Below are 18500 nucleotides of genomic sequence, written 5' to 3'. Positions count from 1 at the left end.
ACTAGTCACAGTACTATGCCCAGAAGTATGTGTAAGATCAGGACCTCACTTGGTAATCAAAGTAATTTACCTACACTGCACACAGTACGTTTAATAACTAGTTAAGACTGTTTACTTTAAAATTATTACATAATATAATTGCAAAGTAGATGAGTTACTGTTAGTATGGGAACCTTAACTTACACATAAATTTTAGAAAATTAACATAGTTACACTTAATGTTGAATTGAATAAGATTTTTGCATTTAACTTCCTTGTTTAAAACAACAAACAGAGTAGAAAACTGCATGTGTTTAACATTAGCATTTAAATAACCCATTTAGGCTTTGAAGTTCACACTTTTCTTACATGCATGGGGCAAATTTGTGTCAGCTACAGTTGTGATGGAGACAGTTTTCTATAAAGCTAGTTTAACAAGGCCACACTCTCAGATTTGGATAGCAGTATGTTTACAGTGAAATGTCTAATTTTTTTTAAATGAACTTTTAAATTTGTCCATATTATATCCTAAATTCATAGGGTCTGAATCTTACCCCTCTGGCTGTGTAAGGAGCACTGTATAAATAAGAATCAAGCCCACAATATACGCACATTATTTTCCCATGATTCCCTTAGGGCTATTTTTGGAGGATTCTGCTATGTGTTTCATTTACAGCAGAGCTAGCAATAGTGTGGGTAACTCTACAGCTGAGCCTGGAAAATATGAAGTTGTTTTTAAACGGTGTTTTTTCCATTCCACTGTAGTTTGATGTTTTAAATCTGAAAACCCCAAATTTAACAAAGAGACTATTTCTCTCATAGCCCCAGCCACATGGAAAGTTTTGATCTTGTTTCTTTGTGGAATAATTTTTAAGTTCTTAGAGAGAGAAAACAAATAGTTTTGGGGAAAAAATATTTCTCTCACGTTTTCCATAACAAAAGATTACGTAGTATTTTTCTTAAACATAAAAAAGAAGATACACAGCTTTGGATGACACAAAAGAAGGAAAGTATCTACTCAAATTGTGAAAAGCAATGGAGGAAAGCAGAATTAAAACTTAGCTAGAGCTGTTTCTTCCATATTAACTATAATACACACTAAAGGCTGGTTACAAACAGTATGTACATATCACAGTAGAGACTAAAGTATCTTAGAATTCAAGGGTTTCACTGTATTACCATAACAAATACACATTCCAAGTTTTATAATTGGGTCTGTTTAAATTTGCATTGACACAACTGAAATCTTAATGCACCTATTCGTTGCCCTTACACTTTGCTTTTCCTCCTTTCTTCTAACTTTTGTCTTCATTTCACCTTCATTACTTGCACAATATATTTTCATGTGCTACATCTAAGTCTACATTTATATATTCCTGTATGCATTTTTGGCAGGTAATTCTGCTTTCATCATATTAAAAGAACGAACTTTTCAAAATGTAAATTATGTGCAGGTGAAGCTTACTATAATAACTTTTTTTTCTAATTACGTTTGTGCATGTGTAAGTATATAAATTAAAGAAACAGAGCCTTAACTTTTGTAACTCCAAAGTTGAAGCCAATATAAGTACCTTGCTAAGTTGGAGGTTTAAGTAAATGCCTCCTATATGCATGTGAACAGCCTTAAAACTCCCAAGAAAAGGAATTAAATGGGCTACTCACATACTTAAATATGGGAACATAGTTAAGTATCAGGCTGCATTAGGGCACAAATTAATGGAATTTCTTGCTTGAGAGTAGCCAGATCAGGCCCAAATAGTTGTTAGTTTCACAATATTTGTGTCATAATTCAAGAATGTATCTTTTTCAACATAAAGAGGAAACTCAAAAGCCACAAAATCATTGTGCACACTCATGGAAGTGAAGGAAAATGGGATGTGGATCTTTTGTTGAAAAATTCTTGAGCAACCCTATACAGTTTACGTATTGGACTTTTTAAAATTATAGTGCCATATAATGGAGTATATATCATTTTTATTGTATGGACCATACTGATTTCAACAGAATTTCAACTGTACTTTGGTATTTCATATTATAAATTGATATAAATGGCACAAGCATTCCATCTGGTATCAGGGGTTGGTTCCTGTGCAAGCCTATAAAATTCATGTCTGTACCTCTTGCTCCATTCATCAGAAGAAGTGGGTTGGGCCCACGAAAGCTCATTATACTATCTATAATTTTTGTCAGTCTCTAAGGTACTACAGTACCATTCATTGGGGTTTTTTTTAAAGTTTTTTTTAGTTACAAACTAACACGGCTACCCCTCTGTCACTGGTGCTCTGGTAGGACAGTCATTATTACAAATACAGAAAAAGGGAGAAAACTAGTAATAGAGGGCTACTGTTGATTTCCCTCCTTTTCCAAAACTGCAAGGAGTGTTTGAAATCAGGGGCAACTTATTAATTTCATAAAGCTGGGTAATGTTAGTAGCATGTGATATACAAGAGGTCAGATTGGATAATCTGGCTTTAAATACTATGACTTTATCTACTTTTATCTATAACACTGAACTGAGCCTCTCCTCATTGATGGTTGTCCTAGGCAGTTGACCTGCAAAAGTTCAAAGCTGTCAAATTGGTACATCAGAAAGGCCCTCCAGTATTTAAAACAATCATAAATACACATTAACATGGATATATTAACATTCAACTACCAATACACTTTGATTTGATTTTCTAATGTTGTCACTAAGAAAGGAAATAAAATCATAAACATTACACATAATATTAAGGGTAGGACAGAAACTCACAAAACCTTCTAAGTGAAGTAGAACCTCCAGACTCATACATTTACTAATTTATATGTCATACTGTAGCTCAGTAAAGTGATACATTAATGGAAAGTTATTACTAGTTCTAGGTGACAGTAGCTAGTTACATTTAGATACACATCTAAACTTCATTGTGACCTAATGACAGGGAAGTCATTGTGATTTCTTGAATCTGTGAATTAACAAGAGAACAAACAAAACAATAAATCAGCACAAAATGTACCTTGTTCATTTATTTTGACAAGTGTCATTTAGTCTACAGGGACTGAACATGGGACCTATGATTCCTTACCACGTCAACTAAAGACAAGTCCCATTATGATGGAGGCAGTAGCATACACAAATATTTCTGTACCAGTCCTACCCATTATCAGGAAAACGTGTTAGGATGATTGCAATCCTTTTCTTAAAAGGAGAGTGAGTGAGCAGAGAAGTGTTTTTTTTCTTAAATATATAAAACCTTAGATTTTTGCGTGCTTTTGACAACCTCCTTTGACTTGTTGCTAATTAAGTGTGGATATTCAAATCCTTGAATACAAGTATTATACAAGTTTGTCTTGTATTCTACCATATTGACCAGTATCAGCTGCTTCAGGACACAGAGATAAAACTCCCATTCACGACAATTTTATAGTTTACTAATTACATCCTCTTGAGGAAAACTGTCATAGAATCATAGAATACTAGGACTGGAAGGGACCTCAAGGAGTCATCGAGTCCAGTCCCCTGTCCTCATGGCAGGACCAAATACTGTCTAGACCATCCCTAATAGACATTTATCTAACCCACTCTTAAAATATCTCCAGAGATGGAGATTCCACAACCTCCCTGGGCAATTTATTCCTGTATTTGACTACCCTGACAGTTAGGAACTTTTTCCTTATGTCCAACCAAAACCTCCCTTGCTGCAGTTTAAGCCCATTACTTCTCGTTCTATCCTCAGAGACCAAGATGAACACGTTTCTCCCTCCTCCTTAGGACACCCTTTTAGATACCTGAAAACGGCTATCATGTCCCCCCTCAATCTTCTCTTTTCTAAACTAAACAAACCCAATTCCTTCAGCCTTCCCTCATAGGTCACGTTCTCTAGACCTTTAATCATTCTCGTTGCTCTTCTCTGGACCCTCTCCAATTTCTCCACATCTTTCTTGAAATGAGGTACCCAGAACTGGACACAATACTCCAACTGAGGCCTAACTAGCATAGAGTAGAGCGGAAGAATGACTTCTCATGTCTTGCTCACAACACACCTGTTAATGCATCTCAGAATCATGCTTGCTTTTTTTGCAACAGCATCACACTGCTGACATATTCAGCTTGTGGTCTTCTATCACCCCTAGATCCCTTTCTGCTGTACTCCTTCCTAGACAGTCGCTTCCCATTCATGAATATACTTTTTGTTAGAGTTCTTATCCTTCTTCTCCTATGTGTGTCCGTGCGTGCGCTAAACCTTTGGCCTTCGTAACATCATTACATGGCAGTAAATTTTACAGGTCAATTGTGCTTTGTGTAAAAATGTACTGCCTTACCAGTTATAAAATAGTTAATTTTCTATACTTCATTGTTATAGGCACAAGAAAGAAAGCCCAAATAACCTTGTATCCATTATTCATTGCTTTATGTACTTTTTATCATGTTACTTTTCTCAAGGAAGTCTTTCTATGCCTTTAAATATTTTCATTGGCCTTCTTAAATCCTTTACCATTTCTCCTTTCTGAAACAGTTTTCATTTTGAAATTATCCTATCGAAGGCCACAAATCTGGTCTCAAAAGTTAAGATTAACCTAAAAACCTTCAAAACCCAACCAGATTTTTGACTTTTAGTTGCAGAATTTACACAAGTATCAAAATACTGGCCAGTAGCAGGCTGTAGTTATTTAACTGAAATTTTGAATACTTGTGCGCTGTTTTTTCCTTTTTTCAAAATTTGTCCAGCCATCTACAGCAAACATCTCTTGAGTACATTATCAAAGCCTTTATATCATTTAAAGCTGAGCCTAATAAAAGAAAATGAAAACAAGTTTACTCCCTGACATTTTGCAGTTATTATAGGCCTCATTTACAGAGGAAACTTTTTATGGTTTAACTTAAAACGTGAATTTAAACTGATATACAGGTAACAGAGCAGTGGCAGTAGTGGAACAAAGGCGGGAAAAAGAGGGGTGGAGGTAGGGCGTGGGGGTGTCCCACGCCCTCCGAGGGATGGCCCTAGGTATAACTATATTGTATAAGTGCTAAATTACTTTATCATGTAAACAGACCCTAGCTGACACATCTGCACCCCCTGCTCAGGGGGATACAACCTACACTTTGGGAATCAGTGGTGGAGATCATCAGACACTTCTTTCCTTGGTCTATACTAGAAAGTTACACTTATATAGCTATGTCTCTCAGAGGTGTGAAAAATCTACACCCCTATGCTGATGGGAAAAACCCATCACTAAGGAAAAGTGCTTAATGTGTGCTAGGTCTAAGCCCTAGAATGTGTAGGTTTGGCATTTCAAAAACCTGGCAACTCTGGGATTGCTTCATCAATGAACATATTTAAAAAAAAACCCAGTACCACTTTCATTAAAAATTATGCATTGCTGAAATACCACATTGGCACAGCTGCAGTGGTGCAGTTGCACCGCTCTAGCGTTTGAAGTATAGGCTTGGCCTGGCATGCTTTGATGAACAATAACATAGTTAACAATGTTGACATTTAAAGTATCATTGGCCTCTGAGTCAGCCCCTACTGAAATGACGGGGCAGTTCACATTTAGAGCTCTTGCTTCAAACTCTGTGAAAACTCAGGTTTTGTCTACACTTCCAAGTTTGAAGTGCTGCTGTATGGCAATGTAATCACAGCACCAGTACTGGGAGTAGAATCGTTCCTAGAGGGGAGAAGCAACCCAGCAGGCCTTATCCCTGCAAGCCCCACCCCTACTCCATCCCTTCCACTGCCATTGCACCCTTCCCTCAAGCCACCTCCATGCATGATGGGACCTAGACGTTTATCAGGGGACCTGCCTGGGACAGCACAAGGAGTCAGCTCCCTGCACTCACTGTGATGGCAGGAGCTGGAGTAACCTGTAAGCCTGCTCTGAACCACTGTGATGGGAAGCAGAGTGCCCTATCCCAGCCCACTCCCCAGAATGATGAAGGGCTCAGGGATTGCTCTGTTTCCCATGGGGCCCCCGAATGCATGGGGCTTAGGTCAGCCTCTCCAAACCTTTGTATGGGCAGGGTGGTTCTGTCTGGCAGAAAGCTTTTCCATCACTCTAGATAAACCATCTCTGTGGTTAGCTAACAGTGCTGGGACCAAAGCTTGTTTACACTGGTGCTTTACACAGTAACTTACTGCACTTAGGGGTGTGTGTGTTTTTCACATCCCTGAGCAAGAAAATTACAGCACAAGAAAGTGGCAGTACAGATTAGCTCTCAGATACTGTTATAGTTGAAAGTTATTTCTGCATAAAAACCTATAGGAAAAGAAAGACTAACTTAAAAAGAAAAAGATGAAAACTGGGACTCTCTTGGCCCATGGAGTTCTGTGTGTCCCCCTAGTGGATACACCCTACACTGCACCAGAAGATAAAATAAGATCTTGATGAGTGGACTGGTTCTTCCTTGCCTACTGAAATATGAAAAATAATAGAGGTCACAGCAAAACAATAGAGGTCACAGCAAAATTTATTCAGTTTTTTTGGCTTTCAGCAGACATTCATTGAAGGAAGGCCAAGTAGCCTGAAGATTAGTATTTACCCTTCCATTGTATTTAAAATCTCTGGGAATAGTGGAGTAGCAGGGAGGCACTTTTAGGTAACAGGACAGGTAGTCCAATCTTGTTTAGATTTCCTCAGTCAAATTGCAAGATAGAAAGCAGCACCTATCAGCTTTTAGTGCATAGTAATAGTAGAAGGCCACAGGCAAATTACTAGATCAGAACCTACATATTTACCCTAAGAGTAAGTGACTAGGTTGAAGACAAAGGACTGAAGCTCATCCATAAACACTTATGACTATAAAAGGCTTCACTAACATGTTTATTATTTAACTAATGAATAATAAATAAATAAAATCATATTAAAACTATATAGTGGTACACTGAAAATGTAGAAAGACAGGAAAATTCCCGCTAAGGGTATGTGGCAGAATGGCCTACTGACACCTCTTTAGATGTGTATCTAAATGTACCTAGCTACTGTCACCTCTTCTGCAGAATTTCAGCTTACATTATGAAAAGTAAACCTTTAATAGTATGAAACAAACAGAAATGTCTGAGTTCAGAGCACAACAGTAATCCATTCAACTGAGGGAGGTGTTATCGCCAGGCATCTGAGCTAATTAAAATATCAAAAGGGTTTCATACCTCAAGAAAGTAAGGAGAGGGATGATCACAATTCATTCACAATTTACTATGAGTGTCATCACATTTTGATACCAATCATTTTTAGGAGATTCTATCATTTATTTTTTCCCCTTCCAATCAAGGAGCAGCCAACCCCCAGAAGCATAACAGAGCCCATGGGCATACGAAAACTCTGCTGAGGGAAACCAGGTTTAAGGAATCCATTGGATACCTGAGCATAAATGACAAAAGTATAGTCAAAGAGGAGATGACTATATGAAAGGTAGGTAGGATTTGGGGTGGGAATGGAATGAAGAGAAGGAGGTTGTTGGCAAAGATCTATTCTAAGTGTAAGGGGAAGCATAAAAGAAAGGTGAAAATAAAAGACCAGAAGAGACAAAGACTGTTGCCAGAAGAGTGGACATAGGGGACCATGGAGAAAATTAGCGATGACAACAACTTTACTAAAATATGCAATATCTAATTTCAAAAAAAGGTGGCGGCTAACAGAAAAATAATAGAATTTCAAGCTGTTGCAGAAAAGATTTAGAGGCCAGTTGTAACAGGAGCAGGGATATTGCAAGACAAAGACCATTTATCCAAGGTAAACTGAAACATTCTGCTGGCAGCTGTTAGAGGATTCATATGGAAAAACTTTTAGCAAATGTAGTTCAAATAGTTGATGTACTGTTAGAGTGTCCTTTAAAGTTGTGTAAAAACACTAAGGAAAATAAAAGCCAAACATCATAACAGGTGACTAAAGTTCATGAGATTATACTAAAGCCAACAGAGTAAATGCAAACATATAGTTTATTTTTGTCATCTGGTTTATCTTAATGACAGGCTAAAAATTCATTTATAACCTGTATACAAAATTCCATGTTTAGATCAATATCACATGCAGCTTTCATGAAATAGTATACATTAAAATGAGTAACAGAAATCTGTAATGGTTAAAGACAACCAATAGCAAAACCACTAAATTCCAGTTGTCAAACATGATTTACTATGTATATTTCTCCTTTTTTTCCTGTTAAAACAGTAATTATTAAAACTAAAGTGATATGGGTGAGTGTTTATGACTTTCTATTAAAAAGCCTGACTTAAAGCAGTATTCATTTAAATTTAAGGTTGAAGAAAATCATGCAGAGATCTCCGTTCGATGGCCTAGTGACTTTATATCCTCTTGTCAAACCTCAGCAGTTTTATTTGTAGTGATACATGCTGGAGAAGGTTGGAGGTTAAAGTTGATAGTAGGGCCAACAGGAAAGCCAACCAACTTCTTTGAAAAGATTACAACCTTTAACATATTAGGATCTGTTGGTAGTTACTGCTAATTTTACAAGTCTATATTTTGTGCACTCCTTACCTTTTTTCCAAAAGTCCGGATCAAATGAATGAAATAAATGACCTTCGTACTTTCTGACAGTTATTGCTTCCTAATTTCACTACTGTGTAAGCTATTTATTTGTTGATTTAAAATAATGATTAGCAAGGATTCACTGTTTTTCTAATAACCAACTATAGGCAGTTAACATTCTAATGACCAGCTCTTGGACTCTCCCTTGCCCCTAGACTCAATTTCCCAGCTCTTCCAAAAGACTGACCACTAAGATGATCCACAGGACTTCCCCACAGAAATCAAATCTTTCTTAATATTGCATTAGCAGCATTCCATTTATTAAAACATGGATACCTAGCTCCCTTCATTATCATCTTTCCCTTGCCATTTCTAAAGAAGCATGAGAAGCAGCAACTCTCTGGAATGGAAAATTCTGAATACTTGGTAAGGATACATTATAAAAGAGAGTCCAAAATATTTATATATTCCTAGTGAACAAATTTGTTATGACTAACAAGTGGTATGTGTAAAAAAACCAACTTGTAACAAAGGATGCACAACTTTTTTAGTGTTTAAGCTTTCTCCTAATTTGCTACTTTCTTTAGAATGCAATATTTGCACTATATAGCACAGGATTATGGATGATTAGTATTTTTGAGCTAATGTAAGTCACAAGTAAACTATGACATTAAAGAACAAATTCAGGATAACCTTTTCTAATTCTTCATTTGTCCTAGGCTGGTTACAAAACAATTCAGTTGAAAACAGAACATATTAAGTTAAAAAACAACAACTATCACTGCATTTGTTAATGCTTATGCAATTTAAAAATTAAAGAACTTGAACCAATTTTCTTGCAATGCAGCTGACATCTGTGATGTTTTACTTGCAGGTGAACATCAGCCAAACTGTTATGTTGATTCATTAATTATCCATTACTATAATTAGGCAATATTATGCTTCAAAACATGTAAAACAAAAAACATACATATTATCTGCTTGCTAGTATAAGCAATCAATAGGGATGTTGTAAAAACCTCACATTTAATGTTTTCAAGTAGCAGATTTGATTTCCAAGTCTCTTGACTTTCAAATGCCCCTTACCTCCCAAAGAAACATTTGGAAAAAGTAAAAATTCTGCATTTCATAGCACCATCTAGTATTGCTACAATTTTAATGCTATCTAACTAGATGCATTCTAATAGCAATTGACTAGCTAATTAATACTCTATACCAAAAGGAATATTGTATGTGTACCTTTGTATCATTGAAGAGATTGAGGCAGGAAGGTGCAATTCTATGTAAGTAAAACATTTAATATCCCATGATGCCCATAGTTTCTGGTTTTAGTTGTAATTTAAGAAACAAACATAGCCCTAAAAAGTTTTAAATTTTCCACTGATTTCAAACTATTCATTTTTGCCATTATGCATCATTATCAAAGAGAGGAAGAGACTTTTATGGTAAAAGTATAAAAACATTTACACTGTCAGTTAAATGTGCCACACTGTATCAGTTTTACTCATACCCAAACACTATCCAAGAATGTGATAAGGTAGCAGAAATTTCATTTAAAACTCCACATTTCAGGGGTTTATAACATACAAATTTGATCTGGGACAGCATTTAAAATATGACATTATACCTGTGAACTGATCCTAGTCCCAAAACTAGCATAAATTTGACTACCAGAGAGTTACAAAAGTGGAAAAAAAGAGGAATTTGGCTTCTGAACAATTCATATTAAAGGAATGAAGATATGGAATAACACTTGAAGCATAGATACAGACTGACATCAAATTATTCAAAAGCAGCTAGATGCTTTGCTCTGTTGAAAATCAGGCTATTTACATAGGTGCCTAAAACATTTTGGATTTTGGAGCCTAATTTTAGGCACCCATTTTTCAATTGGCTTAGATTTTTATTGTATTAATGTATTAAAAACACTACAAATGGGATATAACTATTCAAAAATGCACAAAATATCCTGAAATTTTTATAGTCTTAAGCTCAAAATTCTGGCTCTCAGAAAGTTAGAAAATTAGAGTATTTCTCTTTCACATTAAACCAGCTTTTTTTTTTTTTTTTTTTTTTAAAATTTGTGTATCCTACTAAACTCTTCCCTTTGAATTCAGACTTTTACAAGGGAACTTTTTCAATGTGCTCTTTGATAGCTATCCACTTAACTCTTGGAGAAGTACTGCAGCCTCACTGTGTACATATTTCAACAGTGTGTGGCAGGATGGCTCTTCCTACCATCCAGCTGGTATTTGGATTCATCTCATATTGTCTCCTGTCCTTCCAATATTCTCATTTGTGAAAAAGCACATCTTCACAAAGACTATGAAAAAATGAAAAAGTTTGACAAGTGCTAATTATACAGGTAGGGGATATTTACAAAATATTTTCTCTTACACGCTTGGTATCATTTAATCTTAAAACACAGTGGTTGTGTCTACACTGGGCCACTTATTCTGGAAAAGCATCCGCTTTTCTGGAATAAGCTGAGAGCTGTCTACACTGGCCCCTTGAATTTCTGGAAAAGCAGTGACGATTTACTGTAAGAAATCAGCTGCTTTTCCGGAAAAACTATGCTGCTCCCACTCGGGAAAAAGTCCTTTTTCCGGAAAACTGTTCCGGAAAAGGGCCAGTGTAGACAGCACAGTAGTCTTTTCCGCAAAAAAGCCCCGATCGCGAAAATGACAATCGGGGCTTTTTTCCGGAAAAGCGCGTCTACATTGGCCACGGACGCTTTTCCAGAACAAGGGCTTTTCCGGAAAAGCATCCTGCCAATGTAGACGCTCTTTTTCCAGAAATACTTATAACGGAAAACTGTTCTAACCATTTCCAGAAAAAGGTGCTAGTGTAGACACAGCCAGTATGTATTATTGACCTAGATTATCCGTTAAGAGTTGTACATCGAGGAAACTAGTCACACAGTACGAGGCCTCAGCCACCTTCAAATCACTATCCTTCTCTAGACTCTGTGGAGGCCTATGCACATGGTCTCATGGTCTAAGCTAGCAGAGAGGAAAGAGATTGGGTAATCACCATGCAAACCATCCCCTTACTATTCCCTTTGAAATTAATCAGAAATGAGTATTGTTTTTCTGAGACCTCATACAAATCTTAAGACAATAATCACCATAGACTATGGCAGTGTGGCTCCAATGGAACCATATTGAGCCAGAACCAGAGCCAATGCAAAGTGTAAGGCGCTATGGCATGGCAAACACCAAGGACTCTTCCGTGGGAGATAACTCTTTCCAAAATGGAAAAAAATGAGCGGGTTTCTTCATAAATATTTCCTGTCCTTGAACTCTCCTATGGATTTTTTTGAAGACATGAATGATCAAGGTAACAGTTGGGGGGAGGGGAAGGGGAAAGGGAGGAAGGAGATATCATACAATGATTTCCAGTCTTGTCCTTATCCCCTTAATAAAGCATACAAATTAGGGCCAAAAATCAAGGCAAGTAAATGGTATTTTCATAATATTTTATGCCAAAGTATAGCTTGCTCCCTGCTGCACGTTTCCCCAGTTCCTCCAAAAACAATATATGCAATGGTTGTAAGATGATGAGAGTTCTGAGAAGATTTAAACTTAAACTTAAAGTTTTTTCTGCAGGATTCGTATAACAATTATGTATTATACAGCCATATACTGTACATATTCCATCCTAGGTTTTCTAAAACATTTTATAAGTCTCACAATGCTTTTTGTAAGAGGGTAGTGTTATTTGAATGTACAAATAGTGAATTTAAGAAACAGAAATATTAAGAAATTTACTCAACATCACATAAGACATAAGTGGCAGAACAGGGACTTGATCTTGTATCTTCTGAGTAATAACAATGTATTATACCCTCTATCTACTGTACATTGTTGCCAAGAGTTAATGATCCACAGTACACAATAAAGTCATTCTACTGGGCTTACTCCTGCTCTGATTATTATTTTCACCGAAAGGCCCTAACCAGGGTCAAGACTCCATTGAGCTAGACACCAAAAATACCTCAAAGAAATTACAGTTTAAGGCCCTGATCATTCAAAGATTTATGTATGCACTTCTGATAAAGATGTGTGTAAGTCATTGCATGAATAAGGCCTAATTTATATTAAACTATTTATGTCAATGAGATAGGACTGGCTCCAGTGTATTGTGGAAAATTACTTAATTTAGGTTTTATATAACAAAAGTTAAATATTAGCATAAATTAATATGTACATTACGAATGTACAACACAATAATATTATAGCTTATCTGTCATATGAAGGCTTATTTTAATACAAGTGATGCATAAATATGTATTCTCCCTAACTGTACTGCAAACTACAATCCAAGAATGCATTTTTTAAATGTCTGAAGGGGTTAATGAGAACCTCTGGACACAATCATCCTTGTTTTGTTGCAACTGCCGTAGGCATCAAGCTTGAAAGGAGGAGTTAAAAAGGACTGAACTTGGTTCATTTAGGGCCTGATCATGAAGAAGGGCTTATCTTTCATTCTAATTGAGAGATACCTGGGTGGAGTCTGGGATGTGTGTTGGACTGCTGGCCAAGAGAGCATCCTTGAAAGATGGTAGGCTTGCAACTTGAAGCCCAAGGCAGTTAGGAAGCAAAGTGGCCTAAAATGAGTTTGTCGAGGATTCTGTGTACTGGTGGAAGGGCTGGTGGGAATCAGGAAGACTCCTGGCTGAGTCAGGGACTGCCATGCCAGAGGAATGGGAAAAACTTTTCTGTAGCAGAACCAGCTGCTAAGAAGCTCTGCAGTGAGCCTAAAGATGTAAAGAAAGCAAGAATGACACACTAGGACTTGGTCTACACTAGGAAATTATTTTGAAATAGCTACATTTGACCTACCTCCTGATTTGACAAAATTGAAATATCTTGTCCCCACTATAGGGAAGCCTCGAAGGTAGTCTGAGGAAGACTCCGTTAATGTGGACGCGTTACCTCAACTTGGAGCCCCAGGAAGCACTGGGGAGTAATTAGATCGAATTACTCTGAGAAGTAGTTATTTTGAAATAATGGCACCACTAATGCTATTTCACACTAATGCTATTTCAAAATAATTATTTCAAAATTAGCGTTATTCCCTGAGAATAGCAGGAGTTCAGATTTTTAAATAAACAGTCCCTTGTTCCAAAATAATGAGCTTTAAAGTGTTGACGCTTTGCTCATAAAATTGACTTACAGGGGATTATTTTGAAATAAAGCCCTAGTGTAGACCAGGGCTAGCCACCTGGGAAAAGGCTGATGCAAAGGCCCAAGACAGAACAAGGTAACTAGTTGTTCAGGGAGACAGCAAACAATCTGTGTAGTCAAGCCCTTATTGTCTATTTAAGGGTTCCTGGATTGGAACCCAGCAGAGCGGCAGGGGCTGGGCTCTCCTTTCAGATCGCAGAGGAAGATGGAGCAGACCTCTCTGTTCTGATAAGGAGGTAAAGAACTATTACAGCCTCTGATAATAAATATGTATGGACTTGGAACACAGGCTTGACAGTTATTATTTGGACTACTGGTTTACTCCAGACAGGGTGGGACTCTATGAAAGACAGCAGGAGTCACAAGAAGAAAAAGGAAGTTACCTCATGCAGTAATGACAGTTCTTCCAGGTGGGTGCGCGCCACTGCTGGTGTCGGGCTCATCCCGGTGCCGTAGATTAGAGATTTTTCTAGCCGTATATGGTCGGGCTGCGCATGTGCAGTAGGAGTGCATGTCATTCATGTCTTTGGAGTTCGCGCACACAGCCCGACTCCCTTCAGTTTTTCCATGTACCCCTCTTGCATGGTATGGATCCAAAGAACAATGGAGAAAGGGTGGGTCATGGAGCACCCACAGGGACACACATCTCAAAGAACCATCATTACTGCACAAGGAGAGTAACTTCCTTTTCTTCGAGTTTGTCCCCATGGGTGCTCCACTCTTGGTGACTGTTAAGCAGTACCTAGAATCTGGAAGATGGGTTTCAGATTTTTATATGCAGATAATAGGACTGCATGAACTACTGTAGAGGGAATTGCATAATTTCTCATGAAAGTGTGGCTGGATGACTACAAAGCTGCTGCACAGAGGTCTTGTAGAATGACTTCCTTCAAAAAGGCTGTTGACATGGCGATGCCCCATGTAGAGTGTGCCCCGGGGATTGTACAAAGTATTCTGCCCCCAAGTGAATAACATTGGGTGATGCAAGAAGTTAATGTTACCCAAAAATTCCCCCTGGAGGCCACCCAAGATTACACTAGTATGGATTTACTGATTGAGGAATTAACACTCCACTATATGTGCTATATGGTTACACTAAAGAGGATAGAGCTGCCATTAAAGGTTTAAACTAAAGGGGAACCATATCTCTCTCTCTCACACACACACACACACACACACACTCACACACACACACACACACACACACACCTGCCCATAGGCACTCACACAGTCATATAGGTTGCAGAAGAAACCAAGGCATGTCTGTCTGCTGATCATGGCTGGGGAGTTGGTCAGGAGCTTCTGGCTGCAGAAAGAGGAGCTTCTCAGAAAGGCTATGTCTAGACTGCAAGCCTCTTTCGAAAGAGAGCGTCTAGACTGCACGCTGAACTTTCGAAAAAGCGGCTTGCTTTTTCGAAAGAAAGCATCCAGTGAGTCTGGATGCTCTCTTTCGAAGAAGCCCTATTTACATTGAAGAACGCCTTCTTTCGAAAGAGGAAGAGGAACTTTCGAAAGAAGGCGTTCTTCCTCGTGAAATGAGGTTTACCGCCATTGAAAGAAAAGCCGCGTTCTTTCGATTTAATTTCGAAAGAATGCGGCTTGAGGCTGGACGCAGGGAAAGTTTTTTCGGAAAAAGGCTACTTTTCCCGAAAAAACCCCTGAGTCTGGACACAGCCAAAGAGAGGGCTTTTGCCACATGCTCTCTCCTTTTATTGCCTCTATACAACTCCTGTGAGTCATCCACATTCGTCACCAGGAAACATGCCCAGACTTCCCCGGATCCAGCAGAGCAGCAGTGTATCCTTAATTGGTCTGATGACTCATTACCCAGATCCATGTGCTCAGCTTTGCAGCTTCTAATCCAAAATACACAATAGTCTCCACTCACACACAGACACACATTCCTATCTTAGAGAGAATGCAACTTACAAGCAGAGTGGCTGAGAGTTACAAAGATTACAAAATGGCAAGGTTTAACAAAGATTACAACCAGTTGCAGAGTTTAAAAGTCAATGCAACTGAAACAAAATTACAAAGCTTCAGAGAATCATTTACAAATCATCAGTAATTACGTGATTTAGAAGACAACTGTCCTCCCTCCCTCCCCCCCGCCCAGCAACGCAGTCAGCAGGAGGTTTTTGTCCGTCTCTAAGTCCCGTGTTGGCAGGACTGTACAGTTTAGAGTATTTCCAGAAAATCCATGTGTAAAATCAAGTAAAAGTTTGGGTGGAGGCTTTATGCAACATTAAACATTTGGAAATACACTCTGATGATAGTGGTGTACCACAAGAGTGCTCCACAAGCGATAAAAGCAGAGTCTGTGACTTGCAGAAAAGCCGTGTTTAGTCGATATAAAACGATAATGCCCTCTGGACATCTAGGGTGTGTAACACTGCTGTCTCAGGAGAACCATGAGGCTTTGGGTAGAATGTAGGCAGGACGTTAGGCTTATTAATGTGGAATTCTGAGGAGACTTTAGGCAGAAAGGAGGGGTGCAGTTGGGGGGGAACACTCTGTCCTTATGGAATACTGTGTAAGGTGAAGATGCCGTGAGGGCCGCAATTTCACTAACTCATTTTGCAGATGTGACTTCCACTAGAAACTAGGTTTTTGTTGTTAATAAGGAGAGCAAGCATGAGGCCAAAGGCTCAAATGCCCAAGGTCTAGTTAGTGAATCAAGAATCAACTCTAGGTCCAAAGTCAGGACTAAGGGTTTATATGGAGGGTTTAGGTTGTGAATCCCTCTAAAAAAATCTCAGAGATAGGGTGTGCCAATAACAAAAATCCATCAGTCGGAGGATGAAAAGCTGCCAGCAAAATCAGATGAACTAGAAGGGAGGTGAGTGTTAGACCCTGCTGTTTGAGGTGCAAAATGTAATCAAAGATGGTATTCAGAGGAGTGGTAGCTGGTTGAGTGCCAGTGTTATCACACCATGCTGTAATATTCTTATTCTCTATTTATTGACAATTACCAAGCAAGCAGAATATCCATACTAAGCATACAGTGGCATGCTCACCAATGCTGATAAAGGCAGATGGATTTCCCCTATTGGCCAAGCAAGGTCAGTCTCTCTGAATCCTAGTCGCTGCACATCATGGCTGTGTAGAAGGGTTCTGGAAGCTCTGATCTGTGTGTCTTGGAGGTGAGTTGTTCTTCGAGGTCTTTCCTTCTTCTTCTTGCTGCTCCTTTCTTCTTTTCCTGCTGGCCTCCTTCTTGGACCCCAGTTTATATAGGGAAACTTGAGTCCTGCTTAGCAATACCATATCCAATTATTTTAGTATAATTTTACTAGCCAAACATAACATACTGTAACAGAATTACCTAACCAATCATGCTCCACCACCTTAGTTAATTTACACTTGGCACAATTAATTATACAACAGATAGAAACAATTATAAACCAGACAAAGATCATACAGCCAAGCAATAAGAAAGTGAGGACCATAATCACAGAAGGAGGATTCCACAACCTCAACTACCGATAAAAAGTATCTTGCCAGATGAAATACTGTTAAACTAAGTTTTCACTATCCATCTTGAGATCTATTTCTTCATCTGCTAACAGTGGGTGCCATTAGGACAGGATCGCCTAACAGCCTAGTCTAACACCATTTTAATGCAATTTAGACAGAATGTGAGTATGTGGCTTCAAGCTTTACAGCTAATGGCTGTTGCTCTTCAATCTAGCTGCAGAGGAAGGCTTTAGGCCTTCCATTATGGTTACAGGCCTTCCAATATGGCTACAAAAAAACCATATTGTTACACTGCAGGGGCTTGGTATTCTGGAAAGATCTACTGTAAGAAACTCCCAGAAATGAAATATGGCATGTATGATGCACATGTGGATCACCCTTTTGTGGTCTGTTGCGAAATGCCAGCTGAGAGGATCTGCAGTTGTATTGTTGACCCCTGTGAGGTAGAATGCAACGAGACTGATGTTGTTGATATAGCAGTTCCATAGGCCTACAGCCTCTACATAGAGAGATGGAGAGCAGGTACAACCTTGACAACTGATATAAAAAATGGTGGTGACATTGTTGGTGAGGATATGAACCATGAATCTGCGAATGTTTGCAAGCATTGCTCACCGCATGGAGTTTTAGGAGAATGATATGCAATCTGGATTCGTGAGTTGACCATTTGCTCTGAGCGAAGTGGTGTTGCATGTGTTCGCCCCAGCCAAGCAGGTAGGCATCTGTGGTAATTTGTCGAGATGGCTGCGTCTGGTGAAATGGGACACCAGCGAGGAGGTTCTTTGGATGGGTCCACCATCACAAGGAAGTGATAACTCATGAGGGAATAACTGAAGTGTAGGAGCATAAGCTTTCGTGGGCAAAGACCCACTTCGTCAGATGCATGTCATCTGACGAAGTGGGTCTTTGCCCACGAAAGCTTATGCTCCTACACTTCAGTTAGTCTATAAAGTGCCACAGGACTCCTCGTCGCTTTTGCAGATTCAGACTAACACGGCTACCCCTCTGATACTTGACATCATGAGGGAATGTATACCTGCTTGCACACGTGATGCTTGGATGGGGTGTAGACTGAGGACAGCCAGTGCTAGAGACACTGAAAGTGCAGACTTGCATATCGGATCATATATCGTGGGGCCAGCATGTCCCATGAGCTGGAGGCATATGAACACAGTCATGGTGGGACTTGTACACCATAACAGAGATAAGGCTTTTTATGGCCTCGAAACGTTGGAAAGGAAGGCATGTGCGTACAAATGCTTTGGGTGTAAAGTGGACTTCTGCTCATTTATGATGAGGCCAAGAGATTTGAAGAGCCTCTTGGCAAACAGGAGGATCTGCAATGTTGCTTTTTGCGATGGATCTTGTATGAGGCAGATGTCTAAGTAAGGA

General features: G+C 38.8%; 1 protein-coding gene across 8 annotated transcripts in view; it reads right to left on the bottom strand.

Annotated features, from left to right (window-relative positions):
* The window catches only part of CDIN1 (CDAN1 interacting nuclease 1), a 237458-nt gene that overhangs the window by 82047 nt on the left and 136911 nt on the right, over nucleotides 1–18500 (bottom strand). The window contains exon 12 of one of the 8 annotated variants that reach the window (XM_075927018.1): nucleotides 15751–16881. The exons of the other annotated variants lie outside the window; for them this stretch is intronic. Coding sequence (XP_075783133.1) covers nucleotides 16728–16881 — 154 coding nt within the window. The 3' untranslated portion in view covers nucleotides 15751–16727. Of the gene's footprint in view, nucleotides 1–15750; nucleotides 16882–18500 lie in introns of those variants that run through there. 8 annotated transcript variants of the gene reach the window in all.

Source organism: Pelodiscus sinensis, chromosome 4 (genome assembly GCF_049634645.1).
Source record: "Pelodiscus sinensis isolate JC-2024 chromosome 4, ASM4963464v1, whole genome shotgun sequence".
Lineage (NCBI taxonomy): Eukaryota > Metazoa > Chordata > Testudines > Trionychidae > Pelodiscus > Pelodiscus sinensis.
Note: the sequence above shows the minus strand (reverse complement) of the source record. Positions and strands in the feature narration are given on the sequence as shown.